Source organism: Salvelinus alpinus, chromosome 12, assembly GCF_045679555.1.
Source record: "Salvelinus alpinus chromosome 12, SLU_Salpinus.1, whole genome shotgun sequence".
Lineage (NCBI taxonomy): Eukaryota > Metazoa > Chordata > Actinopteri > Salmoniformes > Salmonidae > Salvelinus > Salvelinus alpinus.
The window spans coordinates 42,372,193-42,389,065 of NC_092097.1; the positions used below are offsets into that span (position 1 = coordinate 42,372,193).

At 40.1% G+C, this 16,873-nt stretch overlaps 2 protein-coding genes across 7 annotated transcripts; both read left to right on the forward strand.

Annotated features, from left to right (window-relative positions):
- The first annotated feature begins 290 nt into the window (after positions 1 to 290).
- On the forward strand, positions 291 to 4,035 carry LOC139536165 (putative nuclease HARBI1). 6 transcript variants are annotated; one of them, XM_071336415.1, is made up of 11 exons: positions 291 to 671; positions 981 to 1,051; positions 1,139 to 1,315; positions 1,406 to 1,467; positions 1,550 to 1,636; positions 1,724 to 1,765; positions 1,834 to 2,007; positions 2,087 to 2,122; positions 2,221 to 2,775; positions 3,057 to 3,168; positions 3,263 to 4,035. In XM_071336415.1, the coding sequence occupies exons 1-8, from the start codon at positions 514 to 516 to the stop codon at positions 2,120 to 2,122; spliced, it is 807 nt and encodes a 268-aa protein (XP_071192516.1). In that variant the 5' UTR covers positions 291 to 513; the 3' UTR covers positions 2,221 to 2,775; positions 3,057 to 3,168; positions 3,263 to 4,035. The 6 variants fall into 6 exon arrangements, with proteins under 6 accessions (XP_071192516.1, XP_071192515.1, XP_071192514.1 ...); XM_071336414.1 differs by having other exon boundaries at positions 1,834 to 2,122; XM_071336413.1 differs by having other exon boundaries at positions 1,834 to 2,775.
- Positions 4,036 to 6,231: 2,196 nt separating this feature from the next.
- On the forward strand, positions 6,232 to 12,728 carry LOC139535300 (uncharacterized). The gene is made up of 5 exons (XM_071334607.1): positions 6,232 to 6,299; positions 7,239 to 7,642; positions 11,551 to 11,655; positions 11,888 to 11,968; positions 12,389 to 12,728. The coding sequence occupies exons 1-5, from the start codon at positions 6,232 to 6,234 to the stop codon at positions 12,451 to 12,453; spliced, it is 723 nt and encodes a 240-aa protein (XP_071190708.1). The 3' UTR covers positions 12,454 to 12,728.
- The last annotated feature ends 4,145 nt before the right edge of the window (positions 12,729 to 16,873 follow it).

Consider the following 16,873-nt stretch of genomic DNA (forward strand, 5'->3'; position numbering starts at 1 on the left):
GTCAAGACGTTTACCCATATCAGACATGGACAGAGAAGGATTAGCTCAGTTTCAAGGGTGTTTATTTAAATAATAGATAAAAAAGAAAATGATATGATAGGTCTCCCCTATGAGACCCTCTCCGGGATGCCGTCTTCTGGGATTCCGGGTCTGGCTGTATCCTGTCGGGCACAAAACTGAACTCCCGCTTGTTAGTTCTGCAACCGTCAACAATAACACGGGAGTCCTTTCTTCCCCCACTCCTCCTGTGTGCTGCCCTTCTGGCAGCTTTATGGGCTTTGCACAGCTGGGGCCTGTTGCACAAAAGTAGAATTAAGACATCCGGGATAAATGACTCAGCTGAGCTCAATGAAGCCAAAACATGTGCGTCCAGGCTTAATTGGTTGCACAAAGACCAAGCCAGGATGAGCAGACACGGATTCATTAAGCCAGGTGAAACCAATCCTGGATAGGTGCGCGCTCACGGCTCACTCAAATAGACCCCGCCACAGATCACAGATTAACTGATTTACCATGGCAACTAGAGCCGCGTACTTTTCCCCGTCGGAAGCACAAATCCTCATGGAGGCATACGAGGAGGTAAAAGATATAATTAAGAAGAAAGGCAACACCGCCACAGTGATAAAGCAAAGAGAAAAAGCGTGGCAAAGTATTGCAGACCGCCTGAATGCGTAAGTAGTGCACAATTACACACTCACCGCTCCGCTGAAACATCACAATTACAATTCAAATATTTAATTCACATCTCCAAAAATGCAGTTGTACTGTAATTATGAAACGGTTAAATTTTTAATTGAAATGGACTGCAGATATGAGTGAAATTGTGTAAAGTAACTCCATCACACTGTATAAAGCTATGATAAATTTTTTGATATTTTTACTGAAAACAAGACAAAAATACCAAGTAATTTTTTGCAGTGTGACTCCATTAAATGTGTGTGTGTGTGTGTGTGTGTGTGTGTGTGTGTGTGTGTGTGTAGATTAAACATGAACGGGCCAAAACGGACATGGCAGCAGGTCAAAATCAAATACAAGAACATTCTGCAGAATGGTATGGTCCCTGACTAATATTTAACAAAGCACAAGCATATATTGTACCCAGAAGGTGCCTGCTCACACATTGTCTGTACTGTTTTAGCAGTGAAAAAGAATACCCACAGACAAGGCACGGGTGGTGGGTCACCGAAGGCTGACCTTACCCCAGCAGAGGACATGGCCTTGGAGCTAAATAAAGGCAGGCCCGTCTTAGAGGGGATCCCTGGGGGGAAAGAGACGAGCATAGGTTCCTCCCAAGATGCCACCCGCTTCATTCAAGGTATGTCCTTCCATCTCTACATGGGATACAACCACATTCATATTGAATCAATTTGGACTGTCTGACTTTGGTTTACCTATTGCCTTGCAGTGTCTGGCAGCACTGTGTTCCTGTTAGAGCCACCAGCACAAGCACCAGACGATGCTGATCCAGTGAGTACTCCATCAAAGGCATACTGTAGGCCTGGCATGTCTTGTCTACTAGCTTCAATATGAATCCGATTAAATGTGATAGGGTGAAGGCCCCAGTGCAGCAGCAACAGCACATGATGGAGACGATGATGAGGAGGAGACCATCTCTCTGGATTCCAGAAGGCATGAGGTATCATGTTAAGACTGTGAAAGTACTATTTACTCTACAATGGTGAGGAGTCCTCATCAAAATCAAAAAATCTAATTTCTTTTACAGGACCCAGATGCTATACAGTGGGAAAACCAGCCTGGCAACATAGTGCGTATTAATAAAAGGACACCACATCCTGCCAAATTCCAGCTGCGCTAATTGTATTGTGTTCACAGAGCTCACAAGCTATCAGAAAGTTGTATGGCAACCACCTCCGGCGCCAAATAGAACTGGCAGACATAGACATTCAGTACAAGAAGAAAAAGATGGAAAATCTTGCACTGGAGTCCGAAATAAAAAAGAGGACAATTAGGAAACTGGACCTTGAAATAAAAAAACTTGAGAGGGAGGTGAGATATGCCTTCAATGTACACTGTATGCTAACTGTAACACAAATGTATTAATCATTATTTTTCTTTCCTCCCCCAGCTCCAAGAAGATGACACAGCTCAAAATAAAAATTAGGTATATTCTCGTAAAGTCAAGTGAGCCATGACATATGAGCTCTTATTGTGAGCACACAGGACGGTGGCATCTTTCTAAGGTTTTTTTTATTTTCCCAGCAATCAGTACAACCAAGTCATCGTTATAAGGCATCGCCCTCTTTTGCCCACCCCCCCAGCACCAGGTGTGGCCACTAGCCTATATGAAGGGCCAAAATTGTGTGTTCCTTTCTGCTCTGACAATGGCATGCCCATTCGTGCGAGATGTGGTGGATGAAGAAGCACTTGTGCTGAGGAGAGCCTTCAGGCGAGAAAGGGTCTTCAGGGACCGGTTGGACCCACTGGCCTTCCCTGATGACCATCTATATGAAAGATACAGGTTTTCTGCAGATGGCATCAGGTATCTATGCAGACTACTGGGTCCCAGGATTAAGCACCGCACTGCACGGAGCCATGCACTGAGTGTGGAGCAAATGGTTTGTGTGGCCTTGCGCTTTTTTGCTAGTGGAGCCTTCCTGTACTCAGTGGGGGATGCAGAACAGCTGAACAAGGCCACAATTTGCCGCACAATAAGGAGTGTGTGTCTGGCTATCAAAGCATTAGCAGATGTCTTCATCTCCTTCCCTGGCCACAGAAGACTCTGTGACATCAAAGAGGAGTTCTATAGGATTGCAGGTAAGAGGATCTACAAATTACAGGACAACTGTTAACACATAGTAGGATACTCATTACTTTGTGTGACAGGTTTCCCCAATGTCATTGGTGCAGTGGACTGCACACACATAAGGATAAAAGCCCCCTCAGGTGCCCATGAGGCCGATTTTGTGAATAGGAAATCCTTTCACAGCATTAATGTTCAGGTGAACATAACTTTTTGATATTGTCCATTGACGAACACTCTGCATTGCCAGTGATGTGCATTGATTGGTGTAATATTCCTCATCTTATGATTTCAGATGGTCTGCAATGCTGACTGTGTGATCAGCAATGTTGTGGCAAAATGGCCTGGCTCAGTCCATGACTCCAGAATCTTTCGGGCCTCTGAAATCTATCAGTGCCTATCACAAGGTAAGCCACACAACCCCTATTTATAACCATCATGGCTGTGTCAAGAATATCACTGTGTTTATGAGGTAGTAATGATGAGATTTTGTGTTGACAGGTGAATTCTCTGGTGTGTTGCTGGGAGACAGGGGGTATGGCTGCCAGCCTTTTCTCCTGACACCTTTCACAGACCCCCAGGAAGCACAGCAGGCCTACAACCATGCCCATGCCAGGACCAGGGCCAGAGTTGAAATGACCTTTGGCCTCCTGAAGGCACGCTTTCACTGCCTTCACAAATTAAGGGTCAGCCCTGTTAGGGCATGTGATATTACTGTGGCTTGTGCTGTCCTCCACAATGTGGCCTGCCTGAGGAAGGAGAGGGCCCCCAGAGTGCCACCAGCCATGGACTGGGACAATCCGGCAATCTTCCCTGATGACGACAGTGGTCGGCTGCTGAGGGACCAATATGTGTTGAATTATTTTAGTTAGTATGTGTGCTTTCAATTTTGGTTAAATATGTCCTGCGGTGGCAGAGGAATTTGGGGTTTTTTGGGTTCGTTTTTTGACGAATTTGGCCTCTTATGATGTTTGTGCGGTATACTGTGTGTAATACAAGGCTGCAGGGAGGCTACTGCATCCATTCATTTGTCTGTTCAGTTGATGTGTATGGATTTGTCCTGCATTTATTTTAGTGTGCAGACATGCAGGGTGTGTTATATACAGACCTTTGAATGTGTATGTATCATTTTGTATAATATGCTTGGATTCTGTGCTTTCCATCTTGTAGAGTCACTGTGACTTCAGTTTCGAAAGGAGCTGATGGTTTACCTGCTTTGTTTTGTCCTTATTCAATAAAGGAACATAATGTTACACATTGTGTTTTTATATTCATATGGAATGTGTATTTGTTTATATGACAGAGTACTAGGGCCACACTGAAGAAAAAGGATAAAGTCATAAATTTATGAGGCTGGTTCTTTCTGCAGAAAAGCTACATATTGTTTTTACAGTTTTGATACTTATGACAATGTGATACTTAATATTCTGGCACATCAGCATGTCTTTGTTTATGAAACCATACTGAAGTACAATTTCACGAAATGCCCCACATCTGTCATTTTAACAACTGTCCTCCTTTAAAACAACTGGTTACAATATTATGACTTGTGTTTTTTTCCCCTCTGTGGCCCTAATATTCTATCATTTTATATATAGCCTTATAGTCTATGGGAAACTGTAAATTATCTAATGATAGCAACATCATCTAAAAATCATTTTTTATCCAAAATCATTGAAATTAATGATCACAAACGTTTAAATAATAACAGTGGGTCTAGTTATATGTGATAACAATGTATAGTGAGCAGTGAAATAACTATTGGTTTCCATTTGTGGTGACTGCTGACTGACATTAGGGATGAGATTAAATAGATCCTGGAATTTAGCCTGGTCTGGAGCAGGCTAGCTCCACAGAATAAATCTCCATGGTAATTTATACCATAACATATCCTCCTGCCCCCTATCCATCTTTAGTGCAACCGGATTACGGATCAATTGAGCCAGGATCACCAAGATATCCTGGCTTAATCCCTTATCCTAGTTTTGTGCAACAGGCCCCTGATGAGCAATCCGCCCTTGATTACTCACCAGCTCCCAATCAGCCCCAATTAGTCCTGGCTGGAGAGCCCGTCGAGACCTGGCACGTCCAGCTGATAGAGCCATCGCCTCGTGATGTATATTCCATCTGTTACGAGGCCTCGACGAGTCTCCCCCTGGTGGCTGACCTGCTGTACGCCACAGTATAAAGACATGTTGTGAAAACGTAAATGTGAGCTACTGTATTTGCTATCAAACAGAAATATTGCTCATTCATTTTATATCAAATATAGGCTACATATCACTTTATTGTAGGAACAGTGACCTAAAAAGTTGCTTCACTACATCTTACGGTAAAGTTCATGCTCTGTTGAAATTGTTAAGGCTTAGTAGAATTTACTTGACAGAGTCAATTAATGTAGATTTTCTCAGATATATTTATACAGGTATTTATCAGTTTTAGCAATGACAGATGTACTCATTTAAGAATCATTGTTGGTTGGCTGTGTATTGCTTTGACATGAACTGGAGTTAAGGTAGCTGGATCTGCAGCTGTGCTCCAGTACTCAGTGCTGCTGCAGCTGGTCTAGGTCACACACCTGGGCAGAGCGGTTCGGGTTAGGAGAGGTGATCCACACTTGGCAATTGTGCAAACTAGTCACACCGGACAAAATGAGGCCTTCATTTTAAATGTGTTGGTATAAAACAATACAATATAGTACTAAAATAGTGTTGACAAGTGCTATTTATACGGACTCTAAATACTTTCGACCTTGACTGAAATTTCTATGCCGATGGTTCTAGAAGTCCAGGGGTTGGTTGAGACATAAAGTCATTGTTGATATTATGAAATTGTTCACTTTCTGTTGGTCCATGAGTTTTACCTTATTCAGAATAGATACATATTTGTGTAGCATCCAGTATATTGCAAAGCAATAGCACTAGGCTATATTCCTGATGAGGGCTATCGCTGGTGGAGTAAGTTTCTCAAAACCAAGTGAAATGTAAAAAAAGTGTCTGAACACTTCTACAGCATTCCATTTAAATCAAGAGTAGAGATTTGGTTAAAGAGGAATTGAGGAATATAGAAGAATAGTTAGACATACCGCAATACAGGTTTTAAGTTAGGAGTAAAAAGTTACCGTAAAAAGTATTTATTTTATGTTTTATTTTATGTGTTAATATTGTATGAATCAGTGATCTCTTAATAAGTGGCAAATACAGACTAAACCTTCCAAACAATCAACAAGATGACATAAAGATCATTTATTATTTGGGGAAATCTTCTGACGTAATGTCTTTATTGCAATTGTGTGTGTGTGTGTGTGTGTGTGTGTGTGTGTGTGTGTGTGTGTGTGTGTGTGTGTGTGTGTGTGTGTGTGTGTGTGTGTGTGTGTGTGTGTGTGTGTGTGTGTGTGTGTGTGTGTGTGTGTGTGTGTGTGTGTTGTCACTTGGCCATGTTACTTCAGTTCCTCCCCTGTTCTCTGGCAGATGCATGAAGGGAAAAGAAAGAGCTTTTGCCGACCCTCAGCTAACACTCGAGACATCCACCACAAGAGGTAGGACCGCAATATTCTGTCTACCCACTGTTAACAAGTTCTTCTCTGTTGAGGCCTCAGGAACAGCGTTAGACCCACCTTGACAACTAGTGCAAGTCAGAATGTTAAGTGTGTGTGTTATTTGTTATTTGCTTAATGGAGTGTTGAAGAGGCCCCTGTGTTTTCTTTAAGTTTCTTTATATAAAGTTATTTCAAATATTTAAGTGATATGATGTTTTAGTCTGCGATGATTAAATAACAGTAAATAAAAAACTGTATGCTGAATCAAAATGCACAGACACTCAATATTGTCTCCAAGACATGACAGAAATTCAAAGACGACCAAGAGCTATTCTTAAATCCATCGAGAGCTCTGCAGTTAAGATATTTATACATATTTCTGTGACGCGTTACATATAAAGAAGCCAAGTGAAACAGTTCAGCAGTGTCTCGCACAATGTTTGCTTCATAATGTCACCTTTATAGATAAGTCTCTCCACTAACCTTTTATTTGTGTTTCTTCATGGTTCCAAGGTGCTGTTATTTAACATTTCCACTCTTGCAAAACGACTGGTTTGATGATAGTATTGGTTTGTGCCTGTTCAGGTTCGTTTTTTTTTCATTTTACATTGAGCAGTTTCAAACCTTCTGGTTTCTTTCTGTCTTTCTATCTCGCTTGATGTACAGTATTTCATGTATAATTTACCTGATTTAATAAACAGGTGTCCACAACACTGGTGAAAGCACAATAATTCAATTATATTGACGCACAAGCAGACAATGTTTCAATCTTATACGGATCTTTATCAGGTGAAAATATTGTAGGACAGCGTACGTGATACGGACATCCATCATGTCTTCTTATTATTTTGATCTCTGTCCAGCACGCAAAAATGGCAACAGGACCTCATTCCAACAGTATTGTTTATATACTGTATGTCTCCTTTGATGTGGTGGCAGTTTGTTTAGCCAAACTAAACCTCCATTCACTTCTCCTATCCCGGTGTCCCACCAGACACGTTCAGAGTCCGACTTCGTCCGCTACCCCGGGATCAACGACACAGAGGTCCTCACCTGTGAGTGTTCCAACCACGCCTGTCAGAAGGTCTTCTGGTTCCGCACTCTCCACAACAACCTCGACATCCAGTTCCTTCTCAGCCTCAACAATGCTGGCCGGACCAGCCACGAAGCCAGTGTGGGCGAACACCGGTTCCAGGCCAGTAAGCGTGATACGGGAAGCAAGATGACTTTCACACTGCGCCTCATTAACATAAGGTCAGAGGACGCAGGGCTTTACACCTGTATGCTCCAGAACCAGAAAGAGAACAAGTTGTGGAGGCCAGGAGTTCTTCTCAGACCTGGAGGTGAGAGGAACCCATTCCCCTGCATGGCACTGACGCTTCCCATTCTTCCTATGGCTAAATAGCAGGGTTGTGTAGGTTACTTTCTAAATGTAATCTGTTGCAGTTACTAGTTACCTGTCCAAAATTGCAATCAGTAACGTAATTTTTGGATTAACCAAACTCAGTAACTAATCTGATTACTTTCAGTTAGTTTTAGATTACTTTGCAATATATCACTTTTTCGGCGACCAAATTCACAAAGAAATGTGAGTTATAGATCTGTCATTCTCATTGAAAGCAAGTCTAATAGATATAGATCTGTTCGATGTGCGCTCGTTTTGGGGTGTTTTATTTTCAGTTTTGTACACCAGCTGAAAATACAATATTTTTGGTTATGGAAAACATATTTCACAGCAGTTTTGATGGTACAATGATTCTCTACCCCCCTCAAACTTAACTCTGGACCTCGAAGCCAGTTCTTCTGCTTTAGACTTGGGACACCTGCTGGGTGAAATTCATTATCATGTAGAACAGAAAACCAGCAGGCTCCAGATCTCATAGGGTAAGAGTTGAATACCCCTGCTCTAGGCAAAATAGATAAATGAGAGAGTGTGTGATTCACATAAATGTGCTATGTAGATATCAATAATAAGTGATATCCGTATCACCCGGTAGGCTACACCACTGCTGTTGTCCTTACCGCCAAGCATTTATTCAAATTGGATAATCTGATAGATAATCAATTTGGATGCTGATAGAGTTCGCAAGACAGAGCTTGGAATGTAGCATACAACATTTCCCCGCTATCCGTCAAATGCATTTGGTCTTGTGGTCAGACTCCCTCAGGCGGAACAAATTGACCTTTTTTTCAAAGCTGATTTGAATGTCATTGAGAAAACAGAAAGGTGTCAAAGATTTTTTTCGTAAACCTCCTTTCTGAATTTTATCCTAGAAGTAATCATCTAGTTTTTCAAAAGTATCTGTAATCTGAACTCTGGTTATGTAACATGTTACACAGTAATCCGTTACTTCCCAACCCTGCTGATTAGAGATGAGAAGGTTCCTGAATTAATCCAGAGTTCCTAAATTTACTAGAACCAGGGACGCAACTTTCACTGGGCACGGGGGGACATGTCCCCCCCACATTCGGGAATTGCATATTTGTGCTTTAGGACCATGCGGACGCCTCCGAGCGGTCGGGTAGACTGTTTGGAGCGTTTATCTATCTGGCAAAATAAAAAATAAAATACAAAATGATGACCCCCCCACTTCTAAAACCAAAGTTGTGCCCCTGCCTACAACTATATTGAATAAAAATATAAATGCAACATGCAACAATTGCAACGATTTTACTGAGTTACAGTTCATATAAGGAAATCAGTCAATTTAAGAAGAAAAAATGAGGCCCAAATGTATAGATTTCACATGACTGGGCTGGGCCTGGGAGGGCATAGGCCCACCCACTTGGGAGCCAGGCCCACCCACTGGGGAAACAGGTGCAGCCAATCAGTGAGTTTTTCCTCACAAAAAGGCTTTATTACAGGGCTTTATTACAGAAATAATCCTCAGTTTCCTCAGTAATCCTCAATTTCAATCAGTTTCAATCAGTTTTTAATACTCAGCTGTCCGGGTGGCTGGTCTCAGACAATCCCGTTGGTGAAGAAGCCGGATGTGGAGGTCGTGGGCTGGTATGGGCTGGTATGGCTACACGTAGGCTGCGGTTGTGAGGCCGGCTGGACATACTGTCAAATTCTCTAAAACGAGGTTGGAACATTAAATTATCCGGCAACAGCTCTGGATGACATTCGTAACGCAAGTTGTCCGCCGTAACGCATGTTGAAAATCTTACTAAGAAGCTAAGATCCAAGATTGTTTTTTTTATATCAAAATAAATCTTTCTGTTTAGTACTAAAAATAGGAGAAAGATTGTTCAAACAATGCTTCTTTACATGCATGCAGAAACCTCTATATTAAAATCCTTGCACGCAGTCTACCATTCCGCAATAAGTTTATACAGACATTGTAGTCTGAAATAAAATGTAGGATGGACCTCTCTGTCTGTAAAAAGAGAGCTGCATTCTCTTTTATTTATTTACAAAGCAATCTGACAGAAACTCCCTCTATATGTAACATCATTAAAAGTCATAAATTACCAAACCCGTTCACAGGAATGGATAACACTAGAGATCCCTTCAGTCTCCACAGATTTGGGAAAATCTGCATTTTGTTTTTTTGCCCCTATTTTCTGGAACAATATACAGAGTTCACTGCAGCTAGATGTACTGGTGCAGTTTAAATTATTTATTGAGGACCTCTACTCTATGTAGTTAAATGTGATTGCTTTTATTAAATATGTTTATTTTTGTTTATTGTGTGCTGAATTATATTGTTTTATACACATATATGTGTATGTTGTTTTAATTTTCTGTTTTTATTGTAATGTGTACAGGGCTCTCTTGTAAAATCGATTTTTATTCTCAATGTGACTCCCTGTGTCACGCCCTGACCTTAGAGAGCCGTTCTATTTCTCTATTTTGTTAGGTCAGGGTGTGATTTGGGTGGGCATTCTATGTTTTCTATTTCTTTGTTTTTGGCCGCGTGTGGTTCCCAATCAGAGGCAGCTGTCTATCGTTTTCTCTGATTGGGAATCATACTTAGGCAGCCTTTTTCCCACCTAATGTTGTGGGTAATTATTTTAGTTTCTGTGTGTGTTTGTGTGCACCACAGTTGCGTCACGTTTGTTTCTGTTTACCTGTTCTTTTTGTGAAGGTTTCACTACGATTAAAAGAAATGTGGAATTACATGCACGCTGTGCCTTGGCTCATCTATGACATGGAGTTTGTAGACAGTGAACGTGACACCTTGGTTAAATAAAATTCCTGCAGTCAGCTAGCCAATTGCACGCTCCCTCAAAACTTGAGACATCTGTGGCATTGTGTTGTGTGACAAAACTGCAAATTTTAGAGTGGCCTTTTATTGTCCCCAGCACAAGGTGCACCTGGGTAATGATCATGCTGTTGAATCAGCTTCTTTATATGCCACACTTGTCAGGTGCATGGATTATCTTGGCAAAGGAGAAATGCTCACTAACAAATTTCTGCACAAAATTAGAGAGAAATACTTTTTTGTGCGTATGGAAAATTTCTGGGATCTTTTATTTCAGCTCATGAAAAATGTTGTGTTTATATTTTTGTTCAGTATAGTTACACAACAGTAACTATAACTATTTTACACTATACTCCTGTATTATCTTTTGAATGGCCTGAGAACAGACCAATTTCCTGATTTTCCATGTTCTACACTCTTAGAATAAAGGGTTCTTCGGCTGTTGTCACGCCCTGACTATAGAGAGCTTTTTGTTCTCTATGTTGGTTAGGTTGGGGTGTGACTAGGGTGGGTCATCTAGATAATTATATTTCTATGTTGGCCTGGTATGGTTCCCAATCAGAGGCAGCTGTTTATCGTTGTCTCTGATTGGGGATCATATTTAGGTAGCCATTTCCCCTTTGTGCTTTGTGGGATCTTTGCTATGTATAGTTGCCTGTGAGCACTATAGCAGCGTCATGGTTCGTTTTGCATTTATTGTTTTCTTTGAGTTTCACTTCATAGTAAAGAGGATGGAACCATACCACGCTGCATCTTGGTCCACTTATTATAACGATCGTGACAGCTGTCCCCATAAGCGAACCCTTATCCCTTCACAGCGCTTGGTTGGAATTAATTTAATTTCTAGTGAAGTCAGGACGTTATTGGGGAATTCAGCCTTGTTATAGAAAAGAAAAGCAATAACGTATTCTTTTGCATTGGTTGCAGATCCATTTCCAAGCTTCTTCATCTGTCCTAATCCCTCTCCATTATCTTTTGTGCATTTTGTGTCTCTCACAGTGTTTCTTATATCCATCACATTGTGTATTTTTGTGACCCACCAGAAACTCGGCCAACATTACTCCCCGTCACAAAGCCCCAGCCCCAAGGCATCCCAAACAGCACCCCAAACGGCCGCTGCACCAAAGGCAACTATCAAACCCCAAAAGGTAAGATTCATAAGTTTAACAAGTCTGTCCAATAAGTTGTTTATTGTAACAAGTTGAATGTGTTAAGCTATATCCACACTAAGATTATCCCATCCCAATTAGTGATGTCTCACTCTCTCTTTTGGAGAACCAGGGCTATGTCTGTAACCCCAATGTTATGTAACTAGTTACTTTGACACGATATACGTCCCAGCAGTTTAAACATTATTTAACAGGTTTTCTGTTGTTTCAGGCTGTGGCTCCAAGGTTGTCCGGCCGTTGGTTGGAGTGCTGCTGGCTGTGGCTTTGATCTCCACACAGTACTACTTCAGCAGTGAGTCTCTTCTCTCCTTCCTTACCTGCCGATAAAGTAATATAGAATAACCAACAAGGAATGAGCTCCAGTGCTGTTTCTAATTAGCATAGTCAATTATCAAAGATGCTGGTCATACAAAGACATACTTGAGATACGGATGCTTAACTTGGACTTTTGCATAAAATTTTGCATTGTTGTCAAAGGAATATTTTTGTGAAAACTTGAGTTACAAGTATGGATAACAAATTAGGAACCCAGGCTGAGGCCTTAACAGACACAAACAACATTTCACATGTTTGACAAAGTAAAGGCAATAAAGTGCACAACAATATCCAAATGTATATATTCTGTATGGCATGTATATGGAGGAGGCAGTAATATATTCATGTTTATTACAGTTACTCTGCTGTTCTGAATTTGTTTTTGCATATGCTACAGGACTACCCAAAAAGTGTCGACTTCAGTTTGCCAAGTTCTCATGTGTAAACTTCACAAATCTGTGATGACATCTTCCTCTCCTCCTCTTCTCCTCTCCCCTTTTCTCACAACACGATGAAATATATCTTCCTGCTGCTGTATCAATCTCGGGGACTTAATCTTTTTCTCAGAAGTAGATCTGAGCCTGTATTCATAAAGTGTCTCAGAATAGGATCAGTTTGGCCTTTTAGATCACAATGCATATGATTACATGTGATTGATCACTTTCTCTATAATTGACACTATCTTTGTCTCTGTATTCATCTCTCTGTATTTAACTTTCTTTGACTGTTTGTCTGCCTCACAGGAAAGGACCATTGGAGTAATTCAGAGCGCCCACACTGCAGACGCAGAGACAGTGCTGTATTTACTGTGTGTCCTTACAGGGATCTCCTTCCACTTTATGAATCTGAAGACTGTTTTATCATCTTACTTTTCTATTCTTTGTTCATTACAACGATGAACCAATCAGAAGTTCCAACTGTCTAAAAGAAAACATTTAGGATTCTGTTCACAATGTTAACGTCTCTGGCTATGGATTTGTTATTAAGTGGGTGTTTCAAATATTAAACCTTTATATTGAACAGGTATTACTCTCGTATGTGCTAGTATTACACCAATGCTATGCATTCTGCTGCGGTAGCCTAATGTTATGATTATTGGATGTGTGCATCATGTATTGATGATAAATAAAAGCTGTAAAAAATATAATTACTTCATGTCTACGTACTGTCATCTTATCACAGGGACCAGAGAAAAGTGTGTGTCTACAGCATTGTGTGTTATTTCCTTGTTTAGCTGTTGAGTAGGAGACTTAATCTCACTGTGTGTTCAAACACAGAAACATAATCAAGCCTGTTCTCCACTATTTCACTTCACATTGCGGAGAGCAGGGACATTCTGTAACACTGTATATAAACAGTCTTTGTTGATGTCAACCACAATATTAGTCTACATGATAAACACACAAAGATAACGATTGTATAAAACAGCATGCACACCTGTAGCATTTGAATGGTGTGATAAAAACATCTGTCTTCATTTCTTCGGGTCTCAAAGAGTGAACAAGACCCTTTCCTGTGTGAAAGAGAGAGAGAGGAGAGAGAGCGTGATGCGCACATTGAGATCCTGTCGCTCTCTCTCATTGTTCTTTTAACTTAGTCCCTCATCTTGACGCTGAAACAAAACAACCACAGAGCGACCACAGACCACGCCACAGGCAGAGAGAGAAAGAGAAAAAGAGAGAGAGAAAGGAAAATAGAGTGAAAAGGCATGTGTACATTGTTATCAGACATTACAAAACCCTAAACTTTATTTAAACTCTTGTCATTAAATTAATAGGAAACACTTTAATTTACAGTCTTGGGTAACACTTTATTTTACAGTCCTGGTACACGTTCACAATAGTCCTAAGCCATTGCATCTATCTGGAATGGTAAGTGGTTATCCTGAAGAGAGACGTGCTGAACATTTGATCGAATCTGAAGATATTCTAAGAATACTAATAACTTTACAAGAAATATGAATGCTTGTTGCCGGAGCATAATATTACTTGACAGTGAAAACTATAACTGAAAAGTAATCCTGTCATTTAATCCATGATTTCTGTTTGAGCATAGTACAAATAATGTATATCACTCTTATAAATATACACTTGAACAAAGACACATTAGCCTATCAATATAATATTAGGATTACATGAAACACAACAGCGCTCCTAAAATTATTCTTCTTTTATTTGCTTTGAAAGATATTTGAAAAAAGAAGAAAAAAACAAACAATGATATTGTGATCAGAACAATAGTATTATATTTAGTTAAACACATATATAATATATAGTATAGTTAATCTTGTGTACAAAATCTAATGTAGCTATGGTGGAAGATATATATTTTTTTTTTTCTGCTAGTCTCATCATTTGTAGTATTTGTAGTCTCATAATTGTATTTATTTATATTTCCTTCTGACAATATAATTGTTAACGTGGGCTCATCCATTTCTGTTACTATTGTTACACCAAAAGGCAATCTACAGCAGTGGCAAGAACCACTTTTATTTAGATTTGTCATTGTTTAATTTTCCACAAGCTTAAAATTGATACAAATAGCTTTTGGAAGATAAAAAATTATTAAAAGCCAATCATATACACTACAGTCCCCTATATCACACGTTTGGTAAAATACTTTACCAAACATTTTTCATCAATGAATGGTTATGTACTGTAAGAAACACTGAAATATAGTTCACCTTACACAAGTAATTAATTAAACAATGCTAGATGAATCATTGGGCAAAACAAATGTATGAAGTGCTGTATACAGTTTAGTCCTAAACAAACACAGACAAAGAATTAGCAAAACTCAACACATAAACGTTAACACAAATCTTCTGAAATAACAGAAACTTTGTCATCCATGAAAATGTATATATCTCTGTTTAAACTGAGTACAAATTATTTTGAAGACTGAATATTTAAAATCTCCCTCTTGAAAGATCTCATGTCATTGCCATCAGCATTTCCAAAAACAAACAAGCCCCTTACCAATTAACGTACTCTTGGTTAATTTACAATAGACTGATAGACTTCAACACTATTGTGTTACACATTGTCAATTCTATAAATCTGGTTACAGATTATAGGGTGTGTTTACGTACACGTAAGTGTGTGTGTTTTGTGTCTGTCTGTCTGTCTGTGTCTGTCTGTCTGTCTGTCTGTTGGTGTTTTGTGTCTGTCTGTGTCTGTCTGTCCGTCTGTCTGTCCATTATCTTTCTCTAACGATGACAGACATGGAAAGCTTTGTCACAGCTAGTCAGCCATTGCTACTTGCCGCATGCTGAGATCATCCAACGGTAGCTTCTCTGTCTCTTCTCTTCCCACAATGCATAGAGCCCCTATAAGGGCAGGGGAAATTATACTAATACTGCTGCTGTTCCATCTTAAATGAGAGGAGCCTACTTCTGACTGAATTTGAATGGCGAGTTACGCAAACTCTCTGTGTGTCTAATGTGGTCCTAAATATTCAGGGAACTCTCTCTCTCTCATAGGCATCCCCTGGTCATCCCTCTAGACACAAACACACACACACACACACACACTGTTTGGGGTCAGAGAGCCCTCATTGTGAGTAAGACAGGGAAGCCCAGGTAGGGTTAGAGAAAAAGCACCATGGAGGGTTAGGTGAGTCAACACAGATACAAAGGGATGGAAACTGGCTAACTGTCAGAGCCCCTATATCTCTGTCTGACTGGCTCTTCCTGGACACCCACCTTCTAACTACAGAACACACCAACACAATGCACAATCTCCCTGTGGTTATGAGTTATTGCGTCACTTACAGGCCTACAGTTTCAGGCACTGACATTCAACATGACATTCAGATTCTAGTTACTTTAGGCTACCATAAAGTAAGTAAAAGTCGTCTTTCCTTTTCCAAAGTAAAGAAAGGGCATGAGGTGACGCAAGACATGATTGCAACATGAACAAGGTGAGAGGAGCACTTAATTGCATTTCTCAAATGGAAATTTAAATGGAACAGTTTTATGCCCACAGCCACCCCAGCTAGCAAATGTGGTTCCTTGGAAGTTGTGGGAACATATGTTTTTGGTTACACATTGGTTGAGGGATCAAAGCCATAGGTTTCCTGAACAGTAATATGTAACTTTTTTTAAGCATCTGTTCTCGGAACGTTTGTTTTTAGGTTGTATGGAGGTTCTAAGAACGTTTTACTCTGGTTCCTTTAAAGTTTTCCTGGGAGGTTTTATTAATGCTCTGAGAACAGAAATTCTATGTTATTTTGAGGTTTTTCAATAACTTCCTTAATACTTTCACTGAATGTTTCAATACGTCTTTTAATAACACTGCTAGCTTATTTGGGGGAAAACCTTTTTTTTCACTCCAAAGCACAGATAGGACACATGGTAATGAATTTCCTTAGGCATTAATCATACAAACAAATGTATTTTTTATTGTGACACGGCATCAATGAGATACAAATCAGTTATTTTAGCCTATTTAAACAGAGCCCAGTTCAAAGGAAACAAGCACTCATTAAGATCAGGTGTGGCCAATTAGTGGGCGCAGCCAACACACTGAACAAGATAGAGGATAGAGAGAGTTTTGTTGATGCTGAGAAGGGAATAGAGTACCACAGTATGAGTCATAATACCCATAACACCTAGCGGTCAAACAGAGAAATGGTTCCAATCGTTTTCCACCTTTAATTTTTCCCATAGGGGATTTTAGAAACACTTTTAAAAAAGGGATGTGTTTCATGTAGGCTTGCACTGGCATGACTTTTTGATAACTGATGATCTGGACTAGACTGCCTAATCGAGGCAAAGGTAAGAATCTCTGGATTAACTATCTAATGTTAGCTAAATGTACTAATGAATACATTTGCAACATTTCTTTATGGCCAATTCTTTGAACTGTCTTGTGCAAGTTTT

Coding starts and splice junctions, on each gene's coding strand:
- LOC139536165 (XM_071336410.1), top strand. CDS start 2,304: ATGAAGGGCCAAAATTGTGTGTTCCTTTCTGCTCTGACAATGGCATGC. Junction 2,776..2,844: donor GGAGTTCTATAGGATTGCAG/GTAAGAGGATCT, acceptor TTTGTGTGACAG/GTTTCCCCAATGTCATTGGT. Junction 3,169..3,262: donor CTATCAGTGCCTATCACAAG/GTAAGCCACACA, acceptor TTGTGTTGACAG/GTGAATTCTCTGGTGTGTTG.
- LOC139535300 (XM_071334607.1), top strand. CDS start 6,232: ATGCATGAAGGGAAAAGAAAGAGCTTTTGCCGACCCTCAGCTAACACT. Junction 6,300..7,238: donor CGAGACATCCACCACAAGAG/GTAGGACCGCAA, acceptor ATGTGGTGGCAG/TTTGTTTAGCCAAACTAAAC. Junction 7,643..11,550: donor AGTTCTTCTCAGACCTGGAG/GTGAGAGGAACC, acceptor GTGACCCACCAG/AAACTCGGCCAACATTACTC.